Consider the following 24,611-nt stretch of genomic DNA (forward strand, 5'->3'; position numbering starts at 1 on the left):
GCTCTGTTTTTTAATTGTTTCATTTAGACCATTCTCATATAAAATGATTATTAATATCATTGGGCTAATATCTTCCATGTTTGCAACTGTTTTCTATTCATTCCTCATATTCTTTCTTTTTGCCCCCTTTTCCTGCCTTTTCTGTTTCTAATGGAGCAGTTTATATCACTCCATTTATCTCCTCTCTTAGCATATTAATCATGCTACTCTTTTAAATTTGTTAATGGTTGCCCTAGAGAGTTTGCAGGACTTCCCCAGTGGCTCAGCTGTAAAGAACCCACCTCCAAGGCAGGCGGCACAGGAGGCAGAGCTTTGATCCCTGGGTTGGGAAGATCCCGTGAAGGAGTTGCAATACAGCAACTCACTGCTGTATTCTTGCCTGGAGAATCCCATGGACAGAGGAGCCGGGCGGGCTACAGTCAATGGGATTGCAAAGAGTCCCACACGACTGAGCGACTAACAAAACAACATTCTTTACCTTCAAGCTCCCAGTACAATTGACTTTCCTTTATGTGGCAGGTCAGCCTGAGTTGGCAGAGGGTTCTGCCTGGAGCTAAGCCGCTAGCCTTTAAGATCACAAATTTCCCAGACGGAAAATCACGTTTGCCCCTGTCATGTCACGGGACTGTGTTGTGACAAATGCGGGCGTGTCACTGGTTCATCTTACCTCTTCCAGTTCTGCACATGTGCCATAATATACTCAGAGTTGGGAATGGGAATATCCATAACGCAAAAGGTGTATTATCAAATCATGTCGATGAAGTAATCATCCTATGCGCGCTCATGCGCGCACACAACCCCCACCCCCACCCCCGCCCCCGCCCCACTCCCCACGAAGTGCTACAAAATATAGATTTTGCAAAGCAGTGGCCATATCTCCTTCACATTGCCTGAAATTTCTATCTAGAAATCTTTACTCATACTACTTTGGAACATTTTTATGGGATTGTGGATCTTTCAAATTTAAGCATTAAATTGAAATTAAACGAATTAAAAAAACAAGAACCACCAAGGCTCTCCCGCGTGGGTCCTTTCGCTTCCTGTCCAACCTCTGTGCCCCCATGGACTATAGCCCACCATGCTCCTCTGTCCATGGGTTTCTCCAGGCAAGAATACTGGAGTGGCTAGCCATGCCCGTCTTCAGAGGATCTTCCTGACCCTAGGATCGAACCCATTTTTTCTGTATTGCAGGTGGATTCTTTTTACCCACTGAGCCACCTGGGAAGCCCAAGGCCTTATGATTTTAAGTAAAAACTAAAACAAGGAAGGAATTCAACATAAATACATACTGAACTATTACTATGTTTGAAGCCTCGTGCTAAATAGTCTATAAAGCAAATTCCATAAAGGAGAAACACAAGGAAAGGCCTTTTACAGTAATATGCTGCTAAGTCGCTTCAGTCGTGTCCGATTCTGTGTGACCCCACCAGGCTCTGCTGTCCCTGGGATTCTCCAGGCAAGAACACTGGAGTGGATTGCCATTTTCTTCTCCATTACAGTAAGATAACATCCAACAAAAATTCTGTAGTTACTCCTTTCTAACCGAAGAACAATCAACAGTCACTAAGATTTTGCAAAAGATGCACTCAGATTTCTCAACCTGGGTCAACCTCAAGGTTGTTAAGGATTACTCATTATTTAAAAATATGGAATTTTGTCCCATTGTTAGAGACCGTGTTCACTTTTAGCTTCAAAGATAGTCACCTTGCTGTTGACCCGTCATCTGTCAACAGAGATCCATGCTTTTCGCCCTAAAATGGGCATAACCAAAAGAGAAGGGAAATCACGTGCCAAGGCACAGAAATCTTAAATTCTTGTGTGCTTTGGCACATGGTCTTTAATCCGGTTTTCCCAAGGCTGCACTAGCTAGGCTCTTCAAGGTCTCCTGCATCTGCAGATTACTACTGCGATTAAAACGTATCTGTTCTTAGAAGGAATTCACATAAAGCTCCTGCCTCTATGGGAAATTAGCTAGCTGAGGGTTTAGGCTAACAACAGGGTAGGAGTGAATCTGGTCTCTCTTTGAAAAACCTTCCGGGGGCTAGCATCCCCCGCCAGCAACAGAGCTCTCCTAGGCACCACGTGTCTGCACCAACAGCGGGATTGGCCGAGCGCATTTTAGCTCTGCGGTCTAGACGCGCACGGTCCCGCCCAGCTGCCAGAGGAGCCTGGAGGCCGGGAGAAGTGGCTGGAGGGAGATCGCGGAGGGGAGGGGGCGGGAGGGGGGTGGGGGATACGGAGGCGCCCGTGGCCGGGAATCTGGGAGGGCCCGGGGCGGCGCCCGGCGGCTCGCCTCGCCACAACTTGCCCGGAACACACAGGCCTCACCCTGCGCCCTGGAAGAAGGAGCCGGCCCACCGCTTCCCGCTGGGCTGCTCCTCGGCCTCCACGGGCCCGCCTGCGCCAGCAGCACCCCTGGGATCTGCGTCCCCAGCCTTGCCCCCGTCCGCTTGCAGCGCCCGGCGCCCGCCCAGGAGCGCGCGGCAGGGGTGAGTCGAAGTCCGGGATGCGCCAGGCGTGCAGGGGAGGCCGGAGCATCTCGGTGCCCGCGAAGCCGTGGCCTCCGTCTTTTTCGCCGAAGCGAGACTAGGCGCTGCAGACCCCGCGGGCCTGCCTTCCGCAATCCTCACACCCCGTTTGTCTTGCCTTCAAGGGGCGGCGCCGAGGCCCCACTGGAGCCCGCGTTCCCGGGCCTTTGTCTTTGTGGATTCGGCGGGTCGGCCCAGCGGTGCGCCCGGGGCGGGAGACGCTGCACCCGGCTGGCGGCCCTGCTGAGGCTTGGGGGCCAGAGAGAATGGGAAAGCGGGCCCCCTTCTTTCCTGTTCCGGCCATCTTGCGACTCAGATTCAGCCGAGGGGCGAGGGTGGCCAACCACACGGCCCTCGGGGCCAGGCTGGTGGCTGGGAGTGGAGATGAGCGCCTCCGGGCCCTGCGCGCCTCCTCCCCCGAATGCAGTGGGAGCGCGCGGAGAGACCCCCCACCTGCATTTCCAAGGGCTTGAACCCAGAGCCCCGGTGAATTCCCCTAACAGGCCAGAGGCACAGGTAATACGAGGGACAAGGGCCGGGAGCTGACGTTTTACCTAACCAAGCGCCTAATTCATTCGGATTATCCTTTATCCATGTGTCCTTTTTGGCAAATTCTTAACACTTTTTCTCTGCCTGATTTATACTAGGTGCTGGGGATATAACGGTGAGCAAGAGAGACCACGGCCCTTGTTCCCGCTGATCCTGCAGCCCAGTGGATGGAGTCCACAGTACCTACACCTGCCAGGTTGGTGTCCTGATGCCTTTTAAGCAGACTGGGAAACTGAGGCCTAGGGCTGATATAACTTGTTCTGGGTCTGCACGTGGAAGAATCAGACCCTGAAGCTAGATCTGTAAGATTTGTATGCTGGCTGCAGTGAAACGGTAATAGCTCTTTTTCCCCAAAAAAATCCCATTCAAAATTATTGGGATGTTTGGTTTCTGTGAAGTCTTAAGAAGTGTATGCTTAAAATTTTGGATGCTTTCATGTGGACTTATTTGTAGTTCTCAGTGTTTAGAAAGGGCTAGAAATGGTTTATATTACAACGTTGCTTCCAGTTACTCTCAACTGTGTTTTCCTTTCTTCTGTTCTTTGGCTGTTAGGAAAGACAGAAATTTTCCTGATGGTTGGTCCAAACAGGGACTCCCGGGTGGACTGAGGGATGGCTGGCTTTTCCTCAGTTCATGCATCTCTGTGGTAGCCACAGGCAGCCCCCAGAAGACCTGGAGAATGAGAGCCCTGAGGTCTACAGGTTGCTGCTAGAAATATTTTAGCCCCTCCAGAAAACAGAATGCAGCTGCCACACAAGTTTGTAAGGTAAATACCAGGGCCCTATAAAGTTTCCCCTCCATATAATTGTTTACATCTTTATGTTTTGAAAAGGTGTCCTTTTGGAAAGACAAGGAAAGTTATTACACATTCTGGGAAGTAGATGGTAAAGAATCTGCCTGCAATGGAGGAAACCTGGGTTTGACCCTGGGTCAGGAAGATCCCTTGGAGAAGGAAATAGCAATCCACTCCAGTATTCTCCTCTGGAGAATCCTATGGACAGAGGATCCTGGCGTGCTATAGCCCGTGGGATTGCAGAGTCAGGCTCAACTAAAGGACTAACACACTCACATGCTCCATCGATTATAATTGACTACACTACAAATTTAATTCTTAAAACAACTGTAAGTGTACTATACAAAATGGGCCCTTAATTTTCAGTGTACCATTCAATGAGTTTTGACAAATGTATATATATCCCTGGGTAATCAACAGCCCAATCAGGATAGAGAACATTTTTTATTATACCCCCAAAGTATCTTCATGCTCTCTGGCAGCCAGCCCCCCTCCATCCCACTGATTTTTGCAAAGATTTGTGTCTTAACGTTTTTCTGAGCTGCGTGTGAAAGATGAGGATGAATGGCTATTTCTGATCCCCAAATCTCAGGCGACGGTCAGAGGCTGGCCGCTAGGATGTGGTTCCTCACCCTTAGGGACTTGGAGGGTGGCTTCTGGGGAACCGGGAAGTGCGTCCCCTGGAGGGGTGGGCCGGACTGTCCTCGGGGCCCACGACGAGCTCTCGTCTGGTCCCGCAGGACTCTGGGCGCCCGCTGACCGCGCGCTGGCCGCCTCGCACTTCGCTCCAGGTGGCCGCCCGGGGCGCTGCCATAGCAACGGCCTGGACGCCCAGACCTTAGGCCGCCGCCGCCGGGACCCGGCCTTCTCCCGCTCCCGAAGGGTGGGGCGGCGGCGGCCCGGGAGGCGGCCCGGGCTGGAAAGACGGGACTGCCCCCTCCCCCGATGCCAGCGGAGGCCGCGGATTTGCTTCGGAGCATGGTAAGGGGGCGGGAACCCGGGGATGCCAGTCTGCGGAGGCGGCGGGGTGGGATGGGGGGAACGATGGAGGGCGGCGGGACCCCCAGCTCCCTCAGCCTCCCCCCGCTTCTGTCTCCTTCCCGCAGCCCTTTCAGAAGCACGTCTACTACCCGCTCGCGGCCGCCGGCGGCCTGGAGGGACCCGACGCCTCCGCAGCGGCCGCGGCGGGCGGGGCCGCCACGGCCTGTGGCCCCCCCAGCGCGGCGTCGGGCCCCCTGCCCTTCTTCCAGTTCCGCCCGCGGCTGGAGAGCGTGGACTGGCGGCGGCTGAGCGCCATCGACGTGGACAAGGTGGCGGGCGCCGTGGACGTGCTCACGCTGCAGGAGAACATCATGAACATCACCTTCTGCAAGCTGGAGGACGAGAAGTGCCCGCACTGCCAGTCGGGGGTGGACCCGGTGCTCCTGAAGCTCATCCGCCTGGCGCAGCTCACCATCGAGTACCTGCTGCACTCTCAGGAGTTTCTCACCTCGCAGCTGCACGGCCTGGAGGACCGGCTGCGCCTGAGCCTGGCTGAAGGCGAGCACAGCAAGAAGCTGCTCACCAAGCAGGCCGGCGAGATCAAGCTGCTCAGGGAAGAATGTAAACGCAGGAAGAAGCTGATCTCCACCCAGCAGCTGATGATCGAGGCCAAAGCCAGCTATTACCAGGTGGGACGTGCCTGGCGATTGGCCAGTAAAACCTTTAGCGCCGACTGGCTGGGATATGGAGAGTCCTTTCCTATAGCCCTGCCATTTGTGTTTGTTTAAGATTTGTTTAAATCAGGAGAAAGTAGTCTTTAAGCGAAAGAGTACTTTTAACTAACAGATGACATGGCTCGTTACCTTGTGCAGACTAACACAGGGTTAATAATTTAACGAGCAGCCTTGTCTGCAGTGCTTTAGTGAGTTATCTAAAAGCCGGGGTGGTTCAAGAAGCTGTTTCCTCCTCCTAACAGGTGTAATGAAAAATAAACCAGGTGCAAAGTGCTGTTGAGGTTGGGCCCCAGATGATATGGAATGCTTACATCTTGTGTATTTTTTCCCCCTTCATTTTTAAATTTTGAAATGTTTTAAAATTTACAGGAAGATTGCAAGAACAGTGCTAAGATTTCCTTATACCCTTCAACTATATTCACCAATTATTAGCATTTGCCACCTTGGCTTTATTTCCTCTGTCTATGTATCCTGCTATTACTGTTGAGCCATCTGGCAGTGAGTTTCAGAGTCCTAAATATTTCAACATATATATTTTCTAAGAAGAAGAATACTTGCTAGTATAACAGCACTGTTTAAAAATTTAAAAATTCTTGTCTTTTTGTTCTTAATCTTCAACTGTTTGTTCTTGAACCCGAGATAAATATTGTCATTTTTGAGTGTAACGAAGTCAGCGTATGTATCTTTTATGAATTAGGTGGAGAAAGGAAGAATGCTTGATGAAGATATCAAAGTAAGCAATAGACTGACAAGATTGATTTCACACCCTTACATTCCAGTCATTTTGGCTAAATAGGACTGAACAGGCCTTAGTGGATTTAGGAGAGAGTGTGGAGAACTGGGTATAGGTGCAGAAAACAGTGTGGTTAATTGTGCCTAGGACTGTCCCAATAGGAGCCTTGGGAGAAGTGTATTTAAACTAGGTGAACAGTTGGGAAAGAATCCTGATAGAAAGTCTTAATGTTTAGCCTTGGGTACACAACCCCTAGGTGAAACCATCAATGATACCTGATATTGATAATTGCCTATTTGTTTCACAAATGCTATTTAAAAACTAAAATTGATGAATAGTGCTGAGATGGTTCTTTAGAAATATATTATCATAAAGTAGATAGAATGGGTTCTGTTTAAAACCTTTAAAGAAAGTACACCTGGCTTTGATTTTAAGCAGTGAACCCTTAAAACCTGTAAGATAAAAATTTTATATTTATAAACATTTTTTCATTCTTTTGGTTGTCATAGAAATAGCTGTTAGTAAATGAAGACTTTACATTGATAATGATATATGAGGATAATAAACTAATGGCACACTTCTCTCAAATGAGTGGAACCTGCCAACTCTTTGACCACTCAACAGACCCTCTGAGTGGTAGTGTGTGCCCAGGGGTGGTCAGGAAGAGATAGGAAAGACCACACCGCCTTTGCCTACTTAGTGTATGTAGTGCAGGCATACTCTGCCCTCTGTTAAGTGACTTGCCATTGTCTCTTGGTGGAGTTGTTGAGCTGTGAGAGCATTTAGGGTGACAACTCCAGAGTTATTCGACTTGGGTTTGAATCCCAGCTATTCCTCTGCACAAGTCATTTAGCTTCTAACCCTTAGTTTCTTCATCTGGAAGACAAGAACCTTAGTAGTAGAATCCCACGAGATAATGCATGCATAGCCTGAGGTGGTTGATTTAGGTGGTTTAGTCGCTAGGTCGCGTCTGACTCTTGCGACCCCGTGGACTCTAGCCCTCCAGTTTTCTCTGTCCTTAGGATTCTCCGGGCAAGAATACTGGAGTGGGTTGCCGTTTCCTTCTCCAATAGCATGAGGAAGGCTCAGTAAACAGCATCTGACAAATGGATGTTGATATCTGCAGGGGCTTCTTCATAGTGAACTGTGGTTACCTGTGATCTATGTCTTTGTGATATAAGTATGATGAATAAGCGTAAGGCAGAACCTGAATAGGAAAGCATGTAAATAGCACAGTAGGACTGAAGCAGCAAAATCAAGACTGAGAGAAACTCAGCAGAACAAATGTTCAATTTCTTTATCAAGAAAGTTATAAGGAAAAGAGAGCTGGAGGTTCAGCCTATAGACTAGCAGAGAATTAAGGGACAAAACAACTAATGCAAGGTATAACTTTATTTGGGCCCTGATTCAAAACAAAGTGCAAAGGATGTCCCTGGTGGTCCAGTGGCTAAGACCCTGTGCTCTCAGTGCAGGGGGCCCAGGTTCCGTCCCTTGTCAGGGAATTAGATTCCACATGCCGCAACTAAGGCCTGGTACAGTCAAATAAATAATAAAAATAAAAAAGTATTTAAAAAAAATACAAAAATATTTTCTAAGGTGTGTGAAATATTGGGAAAAAAATAAATGGTTGGATATTTGTCAATAATTAAGGAATTTACACATTTTAGAAGGTGGGATGATAATATTATGATAGTGTTAAAAGAAAATCTTTTTGGAGATAGATTCTGAAATATGGACAGATGAAATACATAATATCCAGGATTTACTAAGAATAATCCAGGGGAAGGATATAGATGAACAAGTTGATTTTTTTTTTTTTGCTTAAAAATTATGTTAAAAGGTAGAGAATAGAGATATTGGTAGGACTGATTTTTTTTGTAAGTTCATTTTAGGAGGCCAAATATTCCTAAGCTTCTGATCAATGATCTGTTAATGCTGGGCTCTGGGGATAAAGCTGTGAAGAAAGAGAAGAGAGTTGAAACTCTCAGGAAGCTGACATTCTAGATCCTAGAGGAACTGGACAGGAGATAAGAAGCAAAGGAAGTAACTAAACCTGACAATACTAAGTGGTGAGATGAACCGTGATGAAAACAAGACAGGGCCTGGCAGGGGGCTCATCCGGGAAGATGTCTTAAGGACGTGCAGCACGGCCCCAGCACGGAAGATGCTCTGTAAACGACATCTCGGATGTTGGGAAGGAGCCAGACTTTCATGGGAAAGTCTGGGGGAAATTCAGGCAGGGGACTGGCCGATGCAGAGTGTCTGAAGCTGGCCCGTGTGAGGGACAGGAAGAAGGCTGGCATGGCTGGAGTGTCATGGACAAGTTGGTGCTGGTGGGTTGGGAACCACCTGTGTAAGGGGAGCAGCATCAGGGGCTCCAGAAACCACCATGATGGGCTCCGTTAACTGAGATGGTTTTTACTGACATGTGTCCAGTTTGGGATGAACACCCTGGTTGTAAATGTCTTTTTAGTTATGCTTTCAGCATCACTTGCCAGGCTGGTATCTCTTGGGGAAAAGCCCCCAAGAGGGAGTGCTTCAGGCACCCAAGTTTTAATTCAAATTAGGTGGAAGGGCACTTCTTAGAGACACTTGGAGTCATTGCTCTCTCCTTTTCAGTGCCATTTTTGTGACAAGGCCTTTATGAACCAAGCTTTCCTACAAAGTCATATTCAGCGCCGCCACCCTGAAGATTCGCATCTTGGTAAGTAGTGAGCTCTGCCTTCCAAGAGCTATTTTCTTTAGCCCTATAATAAAGGTACTATTTCTGGTAGCTTTTTCTTTTTTCAGCGAGACATGGTCCAAAGCATCTCTCAATCCTTTTAAAAGAAAGCATCATAGTCCTTGTTTGAATACTCATTAAGTGAATATTGATCCCCTGTTATGTGCCATGTACTGCATTAGGGCTCAAGGATGCAGCCATAAGCAAAACAGGCCCTGTCTGGCTCTCTTACATCTTAATAGAGGGGATGGAGGAGTCACATCTAAACAACTGAGTGATGTTTTCAAATGGTGGCAAGTGCAGTGAAGAAAATAAAGTAAGAGAATGGAACTGAGAGTGACTCCTGGTGGTCAGCCAAGGCCTCATTAAGGAGGTGGTATTTGATCAGAAACCAGAATGATGACGGGGTCACGGCATGCAGGAAATCTAGGAAATGAAGATCTCAGGCAAAGGGAATTCTCACTGTCAGCTGTGTTTGGGGGGGGGGTGGGGCAGGCTGGTGTTTTTGGGGAACAGATAAAAGTTTGGTGGAGCAGAGTGAGCAGAGGTGGGCTAGGAAAGGGCCAGGTCACATAGGGCCTCAAATGCCCTGGGTAGGGTTATGGGCGATTTAATCAGCATAATGAGAAGCCACTGGAGGATCTTAAGTTGGAGGAGTGGGGACATGATGTAATTTGGACTGGTATTTTTATATTCTTTTGGCTGAGCCACTCAGTTTATGGGATCTTAGTTCCCTGACCAGGGATCCAAAGCACTGCCAGTGAAAGCATCAATCCTAACCATGGGATGGCCATGGAATCCCCTCCAGTTTGTACCTTTACATGACCCATCTAGTAGTGGGCGGGGGACAGACGGTAGGGATGGAGGTGGAAGCAGATTGAAGCATCAGGAGGCTGCAACAGGTAGTCCAAGGGAGAGAAGGTGGCAGCCGGACCAGGACGGGAGGTGGGAAAAGTGGAGATGGAGAGGATTTATTCTGGACACAGAGCCCACAGAGATGTGACTTCACGTGGAAACAGGAGATGAAGTAAAGATGATCCTGGGCTTCTGAGGGTCGTGGGTACACTCAAGTCACACATACAGTCGCCATGCACATGGGGAGGCTGGAGGTCAAGGTAGAGGCCCAGGCTGGAGATAAAAACCTGGCAGTCGTTAGCAGAACTGGGCTGGATGAGGTCACTTAAAAAGAGAAGACAACTCAGGGCCAGCCCCACACTAGGAGCCCAGGAAGAGCACCTGACAGTGAGAAATAGCAGTGATGGAGGCAGGAGGGAAGTGGAGAGTGTGTTGTCATGGAAACCAAGGGGCATGAGGGTTTCAGGAAGGAGACAGTGACCCCCAATGATCTTGAGGCACAGAGTAAGATGAAGACTGAGAAGTGAACATTGTTTTCCCAATGGCCGTTGGTGGCCTTGACATAGCGGCAGCGAACTGCTGGGGACAAAAGCTGGACTGGAGTGAGCTGAGCTGAGGATCCGGCAAGGAAGTGGTCATGTCGATTACAGCCATTTATTTCAGTAACGTTTGCTGGGAGAGAAAGCAGGGACAGGAGGCAGTATCTGGAGGGAAAGTGGGACCAAGGGAAGATTATTGTCTCATTTGCAGTGGGAGATACTAAGATGTGTTTGGGTGCCAGTGTGAATTAACCAGGGAGGAGGGGTTCTGTGGCTTGCAAGGAACCAGGTTTGCGACTAATCTAAATGTTATCAGAAGCAAAGAATGCAAGGCCTGTTTCTCCATGAGCAGAACAGAGCAATTCTACAGGTTGCCACAGTAACCCATGGAAATGCTCATTACGATCTAAATGTTTTTGGTACCTGGACATTTATACTTCTAGCTTGTTACTCACTACCTATATCTGCTTTTCCCTCCCTTTTGGGTCAGCCTGTTTCCATTTCTACCTATTTCTGATAGATTTATTTAGGAAACAGCTGAGCCTTGTATAAACAATATGAATAGCATAAAATTCCACTTATAAGCCATGAACCGCGGATACAGTTTAACAGTATATTGGAGAAATTGGGAAGATTAAATATTTTTTAAAATTAACCTATCATTCTTCAGTGTGAAACTGACCTTCTTTCTCTTCTGTTTCAGTATCTTATTCTATCTCATACTCGTTTCAGAGAGTATTTCAGACTCTGAAATGAGTATTATTTCTTCAGGTCATCTTTGAGATTCTGACTTTCTACTTTGGTTTCCATACCTTTCATGTCTACACTCACAGACACATGTATATCCATTCAGTCATGTGTACATCTGCATGTAAGTACATGAACATAAGTGTTCTTCCCTTCACTTGTTGCTTCCTTTTACAACTTCTCAGTAGTTCATTTTTGCCCCGTGGATGGGTTGTGGCCCAAGGTTGCATTTTGAGTGCCAGCCTCTGCTTGTCTGAGCACTGATGAGGTGTTCAGGAGAGTTCCGTGGGAGCCAGAAAGATAGCGACCGTAGAGATTTCAGTATTGCGGTACCTGCGGTCAAAGCTGTTGATTTCCTTTCTCTGATTGAGACAGGCGTCTTGAAAGAAGAGCCTAGGATTATTCCTTTGCTCCCTGAATGGGCTCTCACTCTGCCTCTGCAGGGTTAATCCAACCTCAACCCAGTGGCTGAAAGAATCTGCTTAAAAATAATTCAGTGCCCAATGATGCAAAGGGCTGAAAATGCATAGTAAAGAGGAAAGTTGGCTTGTGCAGCATGAAAAAGAGTAATGTCCCAAGAAAAAGCAGTTTCCTTTGTCTTTATCTTATTAGTAGCACTGTACCCCGTAAGTTTTCCGATGGGTTTCGAAGAGATGGTATTTTAACAATATTTCTGTTGCCGCAGAGTATAAGACAAGGGCGCAGACGGACAAGCTCCAGAGTGAGATCGACATGTTGAAGGAGCAGCTGCAGCTCACCAAGTCTCAGCTCGAGGCCGCACAGCTCGCCCATGCAGTCAGGTTCTCTAAGGTACGATGCTGAATTCTGAAGCACTGGTGTGTGGGGAAGGACTGGGGTTCATTCCTTTTAAATGCTCGGTAGAGTTCACCAGTGAAACCATCAGGTCCTGAGCCTTTGTTGGTAGTTTCTTTTGATTTCTGGTTCAATCTCTTTACTCCTTATTGGTCTGTTCAGATTTTCTGTTTCTTCATGATCCACTCTTGGCAGATTGTATAGTCTCTAGGAATCTTTGAGACTTTGGACCTCTATGTTTATACTTTAAGAGATGTAAGGACAAAAGGATGCTGTGTGCTGCCTTTGGCTTGGGAAAATCATTGTGTACAGACCTGCCTTTATACGCAGTGTGTTTTGCAACAAAACAAACCAAAGAAAGGCCTGACTGAAATTTGCAAGTCTCACTGACCCATGTGAGGAGAAGCTGTGCCCATTTATTTAAAATTCTGCAGGCTTGCTTCATGTCAGAGCTTTTAAACCCATGTATTGAATCAATTTCAGGAATATGAAATGCAGAAAACAAAAGAGGAAGAATTTCTGAAGTTATTCGATAGATGGAAAGAAGAAGAAAAGGAGAAACTAGTTGATGAAATGGAAAAAGTCAAGGAAATGTTTATGAAGGAGTTTAAAGAACTGACTTCTAAGAACTCAGCATTAGAATATGTGAGTATTAAACCTAGGAGTCCTCATAGCATTGACAGAGTTGTGGCTTTTAGAGGTGGTGTAACAGTGGCAATATGGCCCTCAGACCCACAGTTCCTTTATTGTGCCCTGGCCCAGACTCCCATCCTCCCTGAGAGTCTAGGGAGCTCGGGCATATGGAAGACAGAGCAAGTCCTTAAGAGCGGGAGCTCTGGCCCCAAACCCCAGTGCAGAACACTTGGCACACTTGGGTCAGATCAGAGAAGGGCCCTCTTGCTTAACTCTTTAGGTTTGGATAGCCTGAAACCATAACCCCTTCCCCAAGTTTTGGAGCTTTCCAAAGTTCCAAAGGAACTTTCTACAAAGACTGACACAGATCCCCAGCGTGGCAGAAAGAAGCTGACCCAGAAAGACAGGGTGAGTGAGGTGGGTGAGCGGGATGTGATTAAATGTAGCCCCTCCCGCTTTCCTGTGGGAGCGGCCTTGGTCACAGGGAAGCAAAGGAGACCAGGGAAGATTCTTGAGCTCCCTCTAGGGGCAACATGTTTTATAAACTGAAATAGAGGGGTAGTTTGGGAAAACTGCAAAGATCCTTCTCTAAAACGCCCCGAACCCTCTCATCAGTTCAGTTCAGTCGCTCAGTCGTGTCCGACTCTTTGCGACCCCATGAATCACAGCACACCAGGCCTCCCTGTCCATCACCAACTCCTGGAGTTTACTCAAACTCATGTCCATGGAGTTAGTGATGCCATCCAGCCATCTCATCTTCTGTCGTCCCCTTCTCCTCCTGCCCCCATTCCCTCCCAGCATCAGGGTCTTTTCCAATGAGTCAGCTCTTCGCATGAGGTGGCCAAAGTATTGGAGTTTCAGCCTCAGCGTCAGTCTTCCCAATGAACACCCAGGACTGATCTCCTTTAGGAGGGACTGGTTGGATCTCCTTGCAGTCCAAGGGACTCTCAAGAACCCTCTCATAGGGATGGGCAAACTATGACTTGGGACCCAAATCTAGCAAACCACCTGATTTGGTATGGTCCTTGATCTAAGAAAGGTTTTCACACTTGAAAGTGGTTGAACAAAGTCAGAAGAAAAGATATTTCATGACATGAAAATGGCATAAATTGACCTTCTGGTGTGTCTGCAAGAGAGTATTTTGGAATACAACTGTGTTGTTTCCTCTGCACTTTCTTTATGGAGCTTTTGTGCTGCCGCCATGGGGTTGAGTCGCTGTGACCAAGACCTTACATGTCTCCAAAGTCAAATACTATTTGGCTCTTTACAGAAAAAGTTTGCCAGCTGCTGTCATATCTTTATAAAGCAAATGTGGCCCAGGGTTAGGTAGCAATTGGTGACAGTGAAATGGGTGTTCATTATACTGTCCTTTCAACTTTTCCATAAGTTGTAATTTGCACATAAAAAGTTGAGGGGAAGTTAATGTGGGGTGGCTCATTGTGTCTTTTCTGTAGGGCTTCCTTCAGGCAACTCCCTGTTGGTTCAGGCGTCCCCACATCACCGCCCTTGGGTCTGAGCATCAGAGCTCTTGGACAGTTGTTGTTCAGTTGCTCAGTCGTGTCCGACTGTGACACCATGGACTGCAGCATGCCAGCCTTCCGTGTCCTACACCATCTCCTGGAGTTTGCTCAAACTTGGAGTCAGTGATGCCCTCCAACCATCTCATCCTCTGTCGCCCCCTTCTGGCCTCCTCACTAAATCACCCGGTCAATCAACTGCACCCGATTCCTCTGTTTCTGGCAACCGTTAGCTCCCCATCGCCCATCGCCTAAGATTAGGAAATTAGGTTTTCCTTTCCCTTTTTCACCCTGTGCATGTTCTTTTGTTGGAAGGAGTAAAACAGGAAAACCACTGTGAAGAGAAGCGCAATGAGTGTCTTGTAGGATAGTCAGATTTAATATGTGGCTACAGGCTCCCCAATTTTGTCCTCTGTTTCAGTCTTTATTTCTTAATTAAAAATTAAAAAAAAATTTTTTTTTGGCTATGCTGGGTCTTCATTGCTCTGCAGGCTTTTCTCTAGCTGGGGAGAGCTGTGGCTCCGCTCTAGTTGTGAAGCTCAAGCTTCTCATTGCAGTGGTTTCTCTTGTTGCAGAGCATGGACTCTAAGACACACCAGCTTCGGTAGCTGTGGCCTGTGGGCTTAGTGGTTGTGGCACATGGGCTTAGTTGCTCCACGGCATGTGGGATCTTCACGGATCAGGGATCGAACCCACGTCTCCTGCATTGGCAGGCGGATTCTTTCCCACTGAGCCACCAGGGAGGCCCTCTGTTTCAGCCTTATAGAAATATGAACATTTTTACCAGTGATTACCACTTTTATTTTATAGCAATTGTCAGAAATCCAGAAGTCCAATATGCAGATCAAGTCTAACATAGGCACGCTAAAAGATGCACATGAGTTTAAAGAAGAACGTCCACAGCCTCCCCAGGATTTCCAAAATGTGATGCAGCTACTTGACAATCAGGTATGTAGAAGTGGGTGACTACTGATTTTTCTTGGTGAAGTAATTTATAGGGGGCATCATCTAAGAAAAAGTGTCTCTTTCAGTGATGGTGACAGTAACTAATTCTTTTTTTCTAGTCTCCTATTGCATGTGTAATTCATAATAGATGTTCATTAGATACTTCAGTTCAGTTCAGTCACTCAGTCATGTCTGATTCTCTGCAACTCCATGGACTGCAGGATGCCAGGCTTCCCTGTCCGTCACCAACTCCCAGAGCTTACTCAGACTCATGTCCATTGAGTCAGTGTTGCCATCCAACCATCTCATCCTCTGTTGTCTCCTTCTCCTCCTGCCTTCAATCTTTCCCAGCATCAGGGTCTTTTCAAACAAGTCAATTCTTCACATCAGGTGGCCAAAGTATTGGGAGTTTCAGCTTCAGCGTCAGTCCTTCCAATGATTATTCAGGGCTGATTTGCTTTAGGGTGGACTAGTTGGATCTCCCTGCAGTCCAAGGGACTCTTCAAGAGTCTTTTCCAACACCATAGTTCAAAAGCACAGTTCTTTGGCACTCAGCTTTCTTTATTAGATACTTACTGATTGACTAATTAGATACTTACTGATTGACTAATAGATGTGGATACAGAACATTTGGCAAAGTTGTTTAATTTTTCCTCGAATGATATCTGTTTGAATTAGTTCATATTACCTTAGTAGTTATTTTTCGTGTTTCAGATGTAGGTCCACTTTCAAAAGGCATAGAAAGGCATTTTGAAGCACAGACTATTTTTTCAGAGCTTATACAGTTGCACTGGTAAACTGATGATCTTTTACATGTACCAGGTAAATTACAGTCATCTGGAAGTGAACCTCAGTAATCAGTACGGGCTTCATCCTGCCTCTTTTGGTCACACTGATTTAGGAGAATTTTTTTTTTAGCCAGAAAACATAGAGATTAAAGCTTATGAATTCATGATTTTTTTCAAAAAGCAGTATTACGTCATTTTTAAAAATGTGTTTTTCAAGGACCTATTGTATAACACATGGAACTGCTCAACGTTATGTGGCAGCCGGGATGGGAGGGGGTGTGGGGGAAAATGGATACATGTGTGTGAATGGTTGAGTCCCTTCAGCTGTTCCCCTGAAACTATCACATTGTTAAACGGTTCTGTGTGTGTGTGTGCTAAGTCATTTTAGTCGTGTCTGACTCTCTGTGACCCCTTGGACTGTAGCCCGCCAGGTTCCTCTGTCCATGGGGATTCTCCAGGCAAGAATACTGGAGTGGATTGCCATGCCCTCCTCCAGGGGATCTTCCCGACCAAAGGCTCAAACCCGCATCCATTTTGTCTCCTGCATTGGTAGGCAGGTTCTTTACCACTAGTGCCAGCTGGGAAGCCCAATCAGCTATACCCCAAGACAAAATAAAAAATTAAGAAAAAACGTAAATGTGTTTGTGAATATGGACTACAGCCACAGCTTCTTGTCTTGCCTCTCTCCCCCAAATCTACCTTCTGCATTGCAGCCAGGCTGACCACATCACCACCCTGCCTAAAATCCTTTGGTGACTCCCCATTTTTCACAGAACAAACTCTAGAACCATTAACCAGCATTCAGAGTCCCTGGGCATCCGGTCCTGCTATCTCCCACTATTCTTGGCTTTACCTCATGACACCAATAGCACCTAAAAGCTCCTGGTTCCAGCTTTCTTTGTCATGTACCTCCTAGTTTTTCAGGCCTCATCACTTACTCAGCTGGAATGGCATCTCTTCTGGAAAATTCTCCTGGGCCTCTGGGTTAATGCATGCCACAGTCCTCCAAGCTGGACCTGATCACGTGCACATCATGTGGGAACCTTTCATTGTTATGTTTCCCTCCCTCCCACCCCCGCCCAACCCTGGGCAGGGCAGGGCCTGCCTCTTAGCTCTCCACCAGCCTGGTGGCTCTGGTGGTGAACCCACCTGCCAATGCAGGAGACATAAGAGACGCTGGTTCAGTCCCTGGGTTGGGAAGATCCCCTGCAGGAGGGCATGGCTACCCATGCCAGTATTCTTGCCTGGAGAATCCCATGGACAGAGGAGCCTGGAGGGCTACAGTCCAGGGGGTCGCAGAGTTGGACACGACTCTTGTGACTTAGCATGCATGCACACAGCCTGCTGCAGCTGCCCAGTGAGGTGCAGGTACATGGTAGGGAATCAGGAATTGGATCCTGGTGGTTGCTCCCAGCAGGCTGCTGTCTCACTAACAGAGGGACTCAGTTATGAAACTCTCAGGTGTCCCCTGAATTTCTTTTGTCTGAGGCCTTCCTGTGAGCTCTGTCAGTTCATAACCCCTAGACTCAGAAACCGTGACATTTCCTTTTGACTTCTTAGGTTGGCAGGCTAACACCTGTTTTTTAAATGAAGTTTTATTGAAACACAGAGCTTCCCTGGTGGCTCAGATGATAAAGAATCTGCCTGCAATGTGGGAGACCTGGGTTCTATACCTGGATAGGGAAGATCCCCTGGAGGAGGGCATGGCAACCCACTCCAGTATTCTTGCCTGGAGAATCCCCATGGACAGAGGAACCTGGCTGACGACAGTCCATGGAGTTGCAAAGAGTCGGACAAAGAGTTGGACTGGACTGAACACCTAAGCACTAAAATGCAGCCTTGCTACTACGTATCATCTGTGGCTGTTCATTCATGTATTACTTATGGCTGTTCTCCCATTTCTAGTAGTAGTTACTGAGTCATCTGGCCCCCAGAGTCTAACATATTTTCTATTAGCCCCTTAATAGAAAATATTTGCTGACCCCTGCCTTAGCATGAAAGATGATAGCCAAGTGCAAATGTGATTAAACATTTCTGACTGTATTTGTCTTTAAAAATGGCTGCTAAAATTTTACCCAAATAGTTGGGTTTCCTAGATACTCACTGAAAAAGAAGCTCTCATTCTGAGTAGATGTCATTATTATGAGTGCATGCTAAGTGGCTTCAGTCATGTCTGACTCTTTGTGAGCCTATGGACGTAGCCCTCCAGGCTCCTCTGTCCATGGAATTTTCCAGGCAGGAATACTGGAGTGGGTTGTCATGCCCTCCTCCAGGGGATCTTCCCCACCCCAGGATCAAACCCACGTCTCTTATTTCTCCTCCATTGGTAGGCAGGTTCTTTACCACTAGTGACACCTGGGAAGCCCGTCATTATTATAGTTGTACCTGAATTCCTCCTGTTTTACTGTTTTGCAGGAAAGCAAGTGGACAGCTCGTGTTCAGGCGCTTCATCAAGAACACAAGAAAGAAAAGAGCCGGGTAAGATTAAGAAATGAATGGCCTATAAAACGTGGGTTTTTCCGAAAAGAGTATTTGCTCTTCTTTATAATAAAGATAATATTTGTCCACTGAAAACAATTTGTAGAGAAATGTATACCAAAATTTTAAATTATTTATAATTCCAACACCAAAGATAACCAGTGCTACTGCACCGTTATAATTTCTTCAGTCTTTTTGATGCTGTAAATGTGCTTCTATAGGTATAGAAACCCATACATATAATTTGTCTCACAGTTTTAAAATTATGCTTTATATCTATAACTTTATATATTTTAATTTAATATATCATAAACATTTTCCTATGTTTTAAAATATTCTTCAAAATTGTAATTTTTTTAATGACTCCATGATGATCTTATGGATGTATCATCAGTTATTTAATCTCTTCTTCATTGCTGAATGCATATTTCTAATTTTTCTATATTACAGAGTGGCAATCTAAGCTTTGAATACAGGCCAACCTTGTTTTATGGCACTTTGCAGATAATTGTGTTTTTTATAAATTGAAGGTCTGTGGCAACCCTGCATTGTCAGATGATACATTTTTTAGCAATGAAGTATTTTTAATTAACATATGTACATTGTTTTTTAAGACATAATGTTATTGCACACTTAATAGGCCACAATGTAGTGTAACATAACTTTTAGATGCAGTAAGATACTAAAAAATTCATGCGACTTATTTTATTGCAATTTGGCTCTGTTGCTATGATCTGGAACTTAATCCACAGTATCTCTAGGTCTGCCTATAAAAACGAGGATCATTCATATTAAAGTCACTTTTTAAGTCATTTTAATGAAAACAAAAAGTAATTGTAACACCTAGGTACATCAGAAATTTAAGTGCTAAAATGCTTTAATAATAGTGCAAAAATATAGATTTATTTGTGATTTTAAGATAGGAAAAACATCTGTTTATTTTTTCACTTCAAATTGTATGTGTTTTGTAGCCCTTTGTATCCCCTTTTAGGCGAACAGCATAGACTGGGTGGCTTATAAACAACAGAAACTTATTTCTCATGGTTCTGTTGCTCCAGCAATTGGACAGACAGAGTTTGTTAAAGGGGAGTAGTGGCTGGGCTATGAGTAGATATAACGCCCAATTCATTTCTCCAACCTAAGTCACCCTTCTGAGCTCTAGACGAGATAACCGTCTTGGTACTCGGCATCTGCACAGCTTCTTAAATGTGATGTGTCTAATATGAGGTCCTTGGGTTTGTTCCCAGACATCTTTTTTTTTTTGGTTGATGGCATCCTTGTCCACTCAGATGGCAGACATTGATTCCCATCTCCTCTTCAACTCCCAGTTCCGTGTTCTTCTGGACATTTCTATGGCTTCCATTGCTTCTCCACTGAGCTCCCAGCATTTCTAAAAGGGCCCCCTATCCGGTCTCCCAGTTCCAGCCTCCCTCTCTTATAATCTACTCTCTGCAGAGCAGACAGAACAACCTTGCTGCTCAGCTTATCCTGATCCTCTCTCTCAACCTACTATTTTAGCTATGATGGCCTTCTAGTAATTTATAGAACACACAGCATGCAGCCTTTTTCTCCTTGTACATGTGGTTTGTTGCTTCTGGAAGGTCCTTCCCCTTGCTCCTTATGCAGTGGGCTCCTTCTCCTCTGATTTAGTTTTCTCTGAAAGTGAAAGTGTGAGTCGCTCAGTCATGTCCACCTCTTTGTGATCCCATGGACTGTAGCCCACCAGGCTCCTCTGTCCATGGAATTCTCCAGGCAAGAGTACTGGAGTGGGTTGCCATTCCCCCCTTCTCCAGGAGATCTTCCGGACCCAGGGATCATTCTTGGGTCTCCCGCATTGCAGGCACATTCTTTACGGTCTGAGCCACCAGGAGGGAAGCCCTGGTTTTCTCTGCTGTGTTGCAAATGACCGCAGATTTAGTATGTCACAGTTTCCACGGGATAGGAGTCTAGGCACGGCTGAGCTGGGGCTTCTGCTCAGGGTTTCACCAGCTGCCCTGGACGTGTCAGCCGAGCTGTCTCCTCTGGGGCTCTGGGGCCTCTCTGAAGCCTGTTCAGATGTTCGGCAGTGTGCAGTTCCGGAGTGAGGGTGGAGTGAGACTTAGTTCTGCAGTTCACAACCTGACTGTGAGTTCTTCAAGGCCAATAGCAGAGCATCGCTTCTGCCTTCATTCTCCTCCTTTAGACACCTGAAGTCACCTCAGACCAGTCCATCCAGGGAAGCGATCCTTTCCCTTCATTATTCTCATCACTTCACAAGTGGACCTCTGATCACTATTTTAAGTAGTTTATTTGTTTACTTGTTTATTGTCTGTCTCTCCAGCCAGATCACTAGCCTTTTGAGGGAAGGACTTTATCTGTTTACTCCTCCACTGTATTCCCAGAATCTAATAATGTGCCTAAAACGTGGTTGCTCTTGTTTAGTTGCCCAGTAGTGTTCGACTCTTTGAGGCCCCATGGACTGCAGCACGCCAGGCTTCCTTGTCCATCACCATCTCCCTGAGTTTGCTCACACTCATGTCCATCGAGTCAGTGATGCCATCCAACCATCTCACCCTTTGTTGTCCCCTTCTCCTCCTGCCCTCAATCTTTCCCAGCATCAGGGTCTTTTCCAATGAGTCGGCTCTTTGCATCAGGTGGCCAAAGTATTGGAGCTTCAGCTTCAGCATCAGTCCTTCCAATGAATACTCAGGGTTGATTTCCTTTAGGATTGACTGGTTTGATCTGGCAGTCCAAGGAACTCTGAAGAGTCTTCTCTAGCACCACAGTTTGAAGCATCAGTTTTTCGGTGCTTACTAAATATTTGCTAAATGAATGCAGAAGGTTGATAGGTGGCCAACAAGGGGATCACTCAGCCATCTTTTTTGTGTGTGTATGGAGAGAGAGAGATGCTGATTGTAGAGGCAGAAGAGCAGGGTGGAAAGCGCTGTCTGTTAGTGTGAGCATATTTGAACCCAGGTCTTCTTAACCTCAGGTCCCTGCTTGTCTGCCCCACTGCCTTGCTTGCCTGTCATTCTGAGGCACTTAGCCAGCAGGGGAGGGGAACAACTAGTGGCAACTTGGAGCAGTTGTTTTTCTGTAAGAACCCTGAATCCTTCCTTTGAGATGCTCTAAGGCAGCAGTTCCTAATCAGGGACTGATTGCCCTTCAGGATGACCCAAGACTCTTCTCAAATGCACCTGCCCAGCTCCACTCCCTGAGTGTCTGATTTGGCAGGTAAGTCTGGGACATGCAGACTTTGCCAAAAAAAAAAAAAACACCAATAACAACAGCAGCAGACCCCCAGATCATTGTGTTTTGGATCCATGCTTTGAATCACGGCTCTTACGATTTGAAGTCCTACTTTTATTCTTCAAAGCATCTTTAGTGCACGGCGGTTTAGGGACAGAATTCAGGTTTCTTTTTTAATAGGAGGGGATTTTAGTTCTTGCTCCTTTAATTCCCTTGCATTTCAGGCAGCTGTGGGAATTTCAGTGGCTTTCTGGCTAGACTGCTGTGTAAGCTGTAGAGGTTTCCACTTGGCCACTGCAGCTGGTGACAGAGAGGCAGGGGTGGCCTGGTTCTGAGGGAGGCGCCTCGCCCCATGTGCTGGGAGCCTGGGGTTTTGGTGCGGCCACCAGGCTACGCTGCTTCCTTGTCTGTTGGCTTTGCTTGTTCCGAAGCTCCTTGCTTTTCCCTTCATTCCTCTTAAACCCCAGCAGAGGGGCAAATTCCCTCAGGTTTAGTAATCTCTGCCCGAGACCTGACTATCAATTATTCCACATGATTGGTGCCTACTGTTCCTACAATGCACATATTGTATTTCTCTGCTTACAGGAAGTTGCATTTGCCAACTTTTTATTGCTTTACCTAAATTCTTGGCAGTCTTTTTTTTTTTTTTTTTTTGGTTTTGTTTTTAAATAACAGTGGTAGGAGTTCAAAGGGAACCACAGGTAAGCGGTGGCATGCCCTTTTCCACTGAACAGAAGACTCTTAGAGTTTGGGAGGTTGTGGAATGGTCACACAGTGAAAGGACAGCAGGATGGGGTGATGTGGCTGGTAGAGAAAAAAATGTAAAACTCGCAATGGTAGAAAGTCACAAGAAGTGAACTCTAGGACTTCCCTGGTGGTACAGTGGATAAGAATATGCCTGCCAATGCAGGGGACACAGGTTCGATCCCTGGTCCAGGACGACTTCACGTGCCACAGGGCAACTAAGTCCGTGCACATGCACTCTAGGGCCTGAGAGCCACAACTACTGAAGCCCCCGTGCCTAAAGCCCGTGGTCCACAACTGGAGAAAATACTGAAATAAGAAACCTGGGCACTGCAATGAAGCGTAGCCCCTGCTCGCCCCAAGTAGAGAAAGCCCTTGTGCAGCAATGAAGACCCACTGCAACCCAAAATTAATGAATCAATGAATTAAAAAAAGAAAGGAAATGAGCTCCAGGGCCACCAGCTTTTTGAAATAACTTCTGGCTATTCCCTATGTCAGGCTAGCACATTCCTCTTTCAGCAGACTCTTTTCTGTACCTTCTTGGTCAGGTCTTAATTCCAATATTAAAAGGATGCCATCCCATCATTTTTCTTATGTCCTCCTTCTTTTTGGGTCCTGCAATGAGTCCCCATATTGTTGATCCTAAACCTCTCTCCAGACCCCTGGACATTTTTATTGGCTTCTCCTTCTACTTTCCTACTCAGGATTTCCCAGACTATTTGGTGGGGGGGAGGCACTCTTACAGTGGTCTCTGAAAATGTGGGGAAGGTTCTTGACAGTGTTCTGTCATTGAGATTGTTAGCATCCATTGGGATATGTAAGGTTTCTTTTTTAGTCTTTATTCAGGAAACCTTTGTAACTTGGTTCAACCTATTGTTTGTCCGGCCTCATATGAGCACACAGCCCTTCAGAGGGAAGACCCTGCTATGTATTGATGGAGAGCTTTAACTTTTTGTTGTTGTTTTTGTTATGTGTCTGTTAAATGTAAACTAGATTATTTTTAGAGTAGTTTTAGGTTCACAGAAACATTGAAGAAGAAATGCACCGAGTTCCCAAACACCCCGCCCCCCACACCCCTGCCATGTACAGCCTCCTGCATTATCAACACCCTGTACCAGAGAGATACATTTGTTACAACTGATGAATCTATATTGATATGTCATTATCCCCCAAAGCCCACCATTTATTTTAGGGTTCACTCTTGTTCACTCTTGTGGATAGGGCTTCCCAGGTGGTGCATCAGTAAAGAATCTGTCTGCCAATGCAGGAGATGCAGGAGACACGGGTTCCATCCCTGGGTCAGGAAGATCCTTTGGAGGAGGAAATGGCAACCCGATCCAGTATTCTTTCCTGGGAAATCCCAAGGACAGAGGAGCCTGGCGGGTTACAGTCCATAGAGTCACAAAGAGTCAAACAAGGCAGAGGAGCTGAACACAGGTGCACGATTTCTTAACACATCTCATGACACAGACACTAAGTTTGAGAGTGTGGACTTGGAAGACAGGAAAGCTGAGGTCTGGGCTCTTCCCTCCTCCAGCTGTCTGCATGTGGGTCAGTTACTTACCTCTCTAGACCTGAGTTTCCCTGTCTGAACAGAGGAGTCAAAACATGTATCCATGATGCTGTGGTGTAGATTCAACAAGATGTGCTTAATGCAACCTCTAAAACGTGTTGAGTGTTTGTTTGAAAACAGACAGACCTCTCCAGTTAGGAAATGCTGCTCCAGGATGTCTCTGTGCTCCTCTGAGCACAGTTACCCGCCTTTTCTGACCCACACGTCCCTGTCTCCATTCCCAGGCCACAGGCTTTAACGTACTTCGTGCCATTTACCAAGGCTTTTTTCTCCGCCGTTTAAGCAACATCTGAAATTGCTTTAAGAATGTTTCCTTGAATTTTTGAAACTGAATTCTTCTTGTATTCTTTTTAAAAAAAAAATAGTTAATTAATTAATTAATTAGGCTGCACTGGGTCTTAGTTGCAGCATACAGGATCTTAGCTGTGGCCTGTGGGATCTAGTTACCTGACCAGGGATCAAACCCAGGTCCCCTGCATTGGGAGCACGAATCTTAGCTTTGACCACCAGGAAAGTTCCTTTTCTTGAATTCTTGTCCAGAACTGATATTCCCTCTAGAGATGAATCTGTGCATCTCTGGATCTATCTGTCCTGAGCTTCTTTTCCTTCTGTTCCCTCCCTCCATCCATCCTTTCCACCCTCTCTCCACCCTTCTCCCTCCTCTCTTCCTCTTTTCCTCAACTCCCAACCCCCTTGCATTTCTCAGTAAAT

General features: G+C 46.4%; 1 protein-coding gene across 7 annotated transcripts in view; it reads left to right on the forward strand.

The window, feature by feature from the left end:
• Positions 1 to 2,211: 2,211 nt before the first annotated feature.
• Positions 2,212 to 24,611, forward strand: part of DZIP1 (DAZ interacting zinc finger protein 1) — a 50,101-nt gene continuing 27,701 nt past the window's right edge. For 2 of the 7 annotated variants that reach the window (XM_070471504.1, XM_070471508.1), the window contains exons 1-10: positions 2,212 to 2,489; positions 3,176 to 3,273; positions 3,630 to 3,843; positions 4,611 to 4,851; positions 4,977 to 5,540; positions 8,938 to 9,022; positions 11,867 to 11,991; positions 12,478 to 12,639; positions 14,955 to 15,092; positions 18,293 to 18,355. In XM_070471504.1, coding sequence (XP_070327605.1) covers positions 4,816 to 4,851; positions 4,977 to 5,540; positions 8,938 to 9,022; positions 11,867 to 11,991; positions 12,478 to 12,639; positions 14,955 to 15,092; positions 18,293 to 18,355 — 1,173 coding nt within the window. In that variant the 5' untranslated portion in view covers positions 2,212 to 2,489; positions 3,176 to 3,273; positions 3,630 to 3,843; positions 4,611 to 4,815. The remainder of the gene's footprint in view (positions 2,490 to 3,175; positions 3,274 to 3,629; positions 3,844 to 4,610; positions 4,852 to 4,976; positions 5,541 to 8,937; positions 9,023 to 11,866; positions 11,992 to 12,477; positions 12,640 to 14,954; positions 15,093 to 18,292; positions 18,356 to 24,611) is intronic. The other 5 variants (XM_070471502.1, XM_070471505.1, XM_070471506.1 and 2 more) reach the window with 3 other exon arrangements.

The sequence above is a fragment of the Odocoileus virginianus genome, chromosome 8, assembly GCF_023699985.2.
Source record: "Odocoileus virginianus isolate 20LAN1187 ecotype Illinois chromosome 8, Ovbor_1.2, whole genome shotgun sequence".
NCBI lineage: Eukaryota > Metazoa > Chordata > Mammalia > Artiodactyla > Cervidae > Odocoileus > Odocoileus virginianus.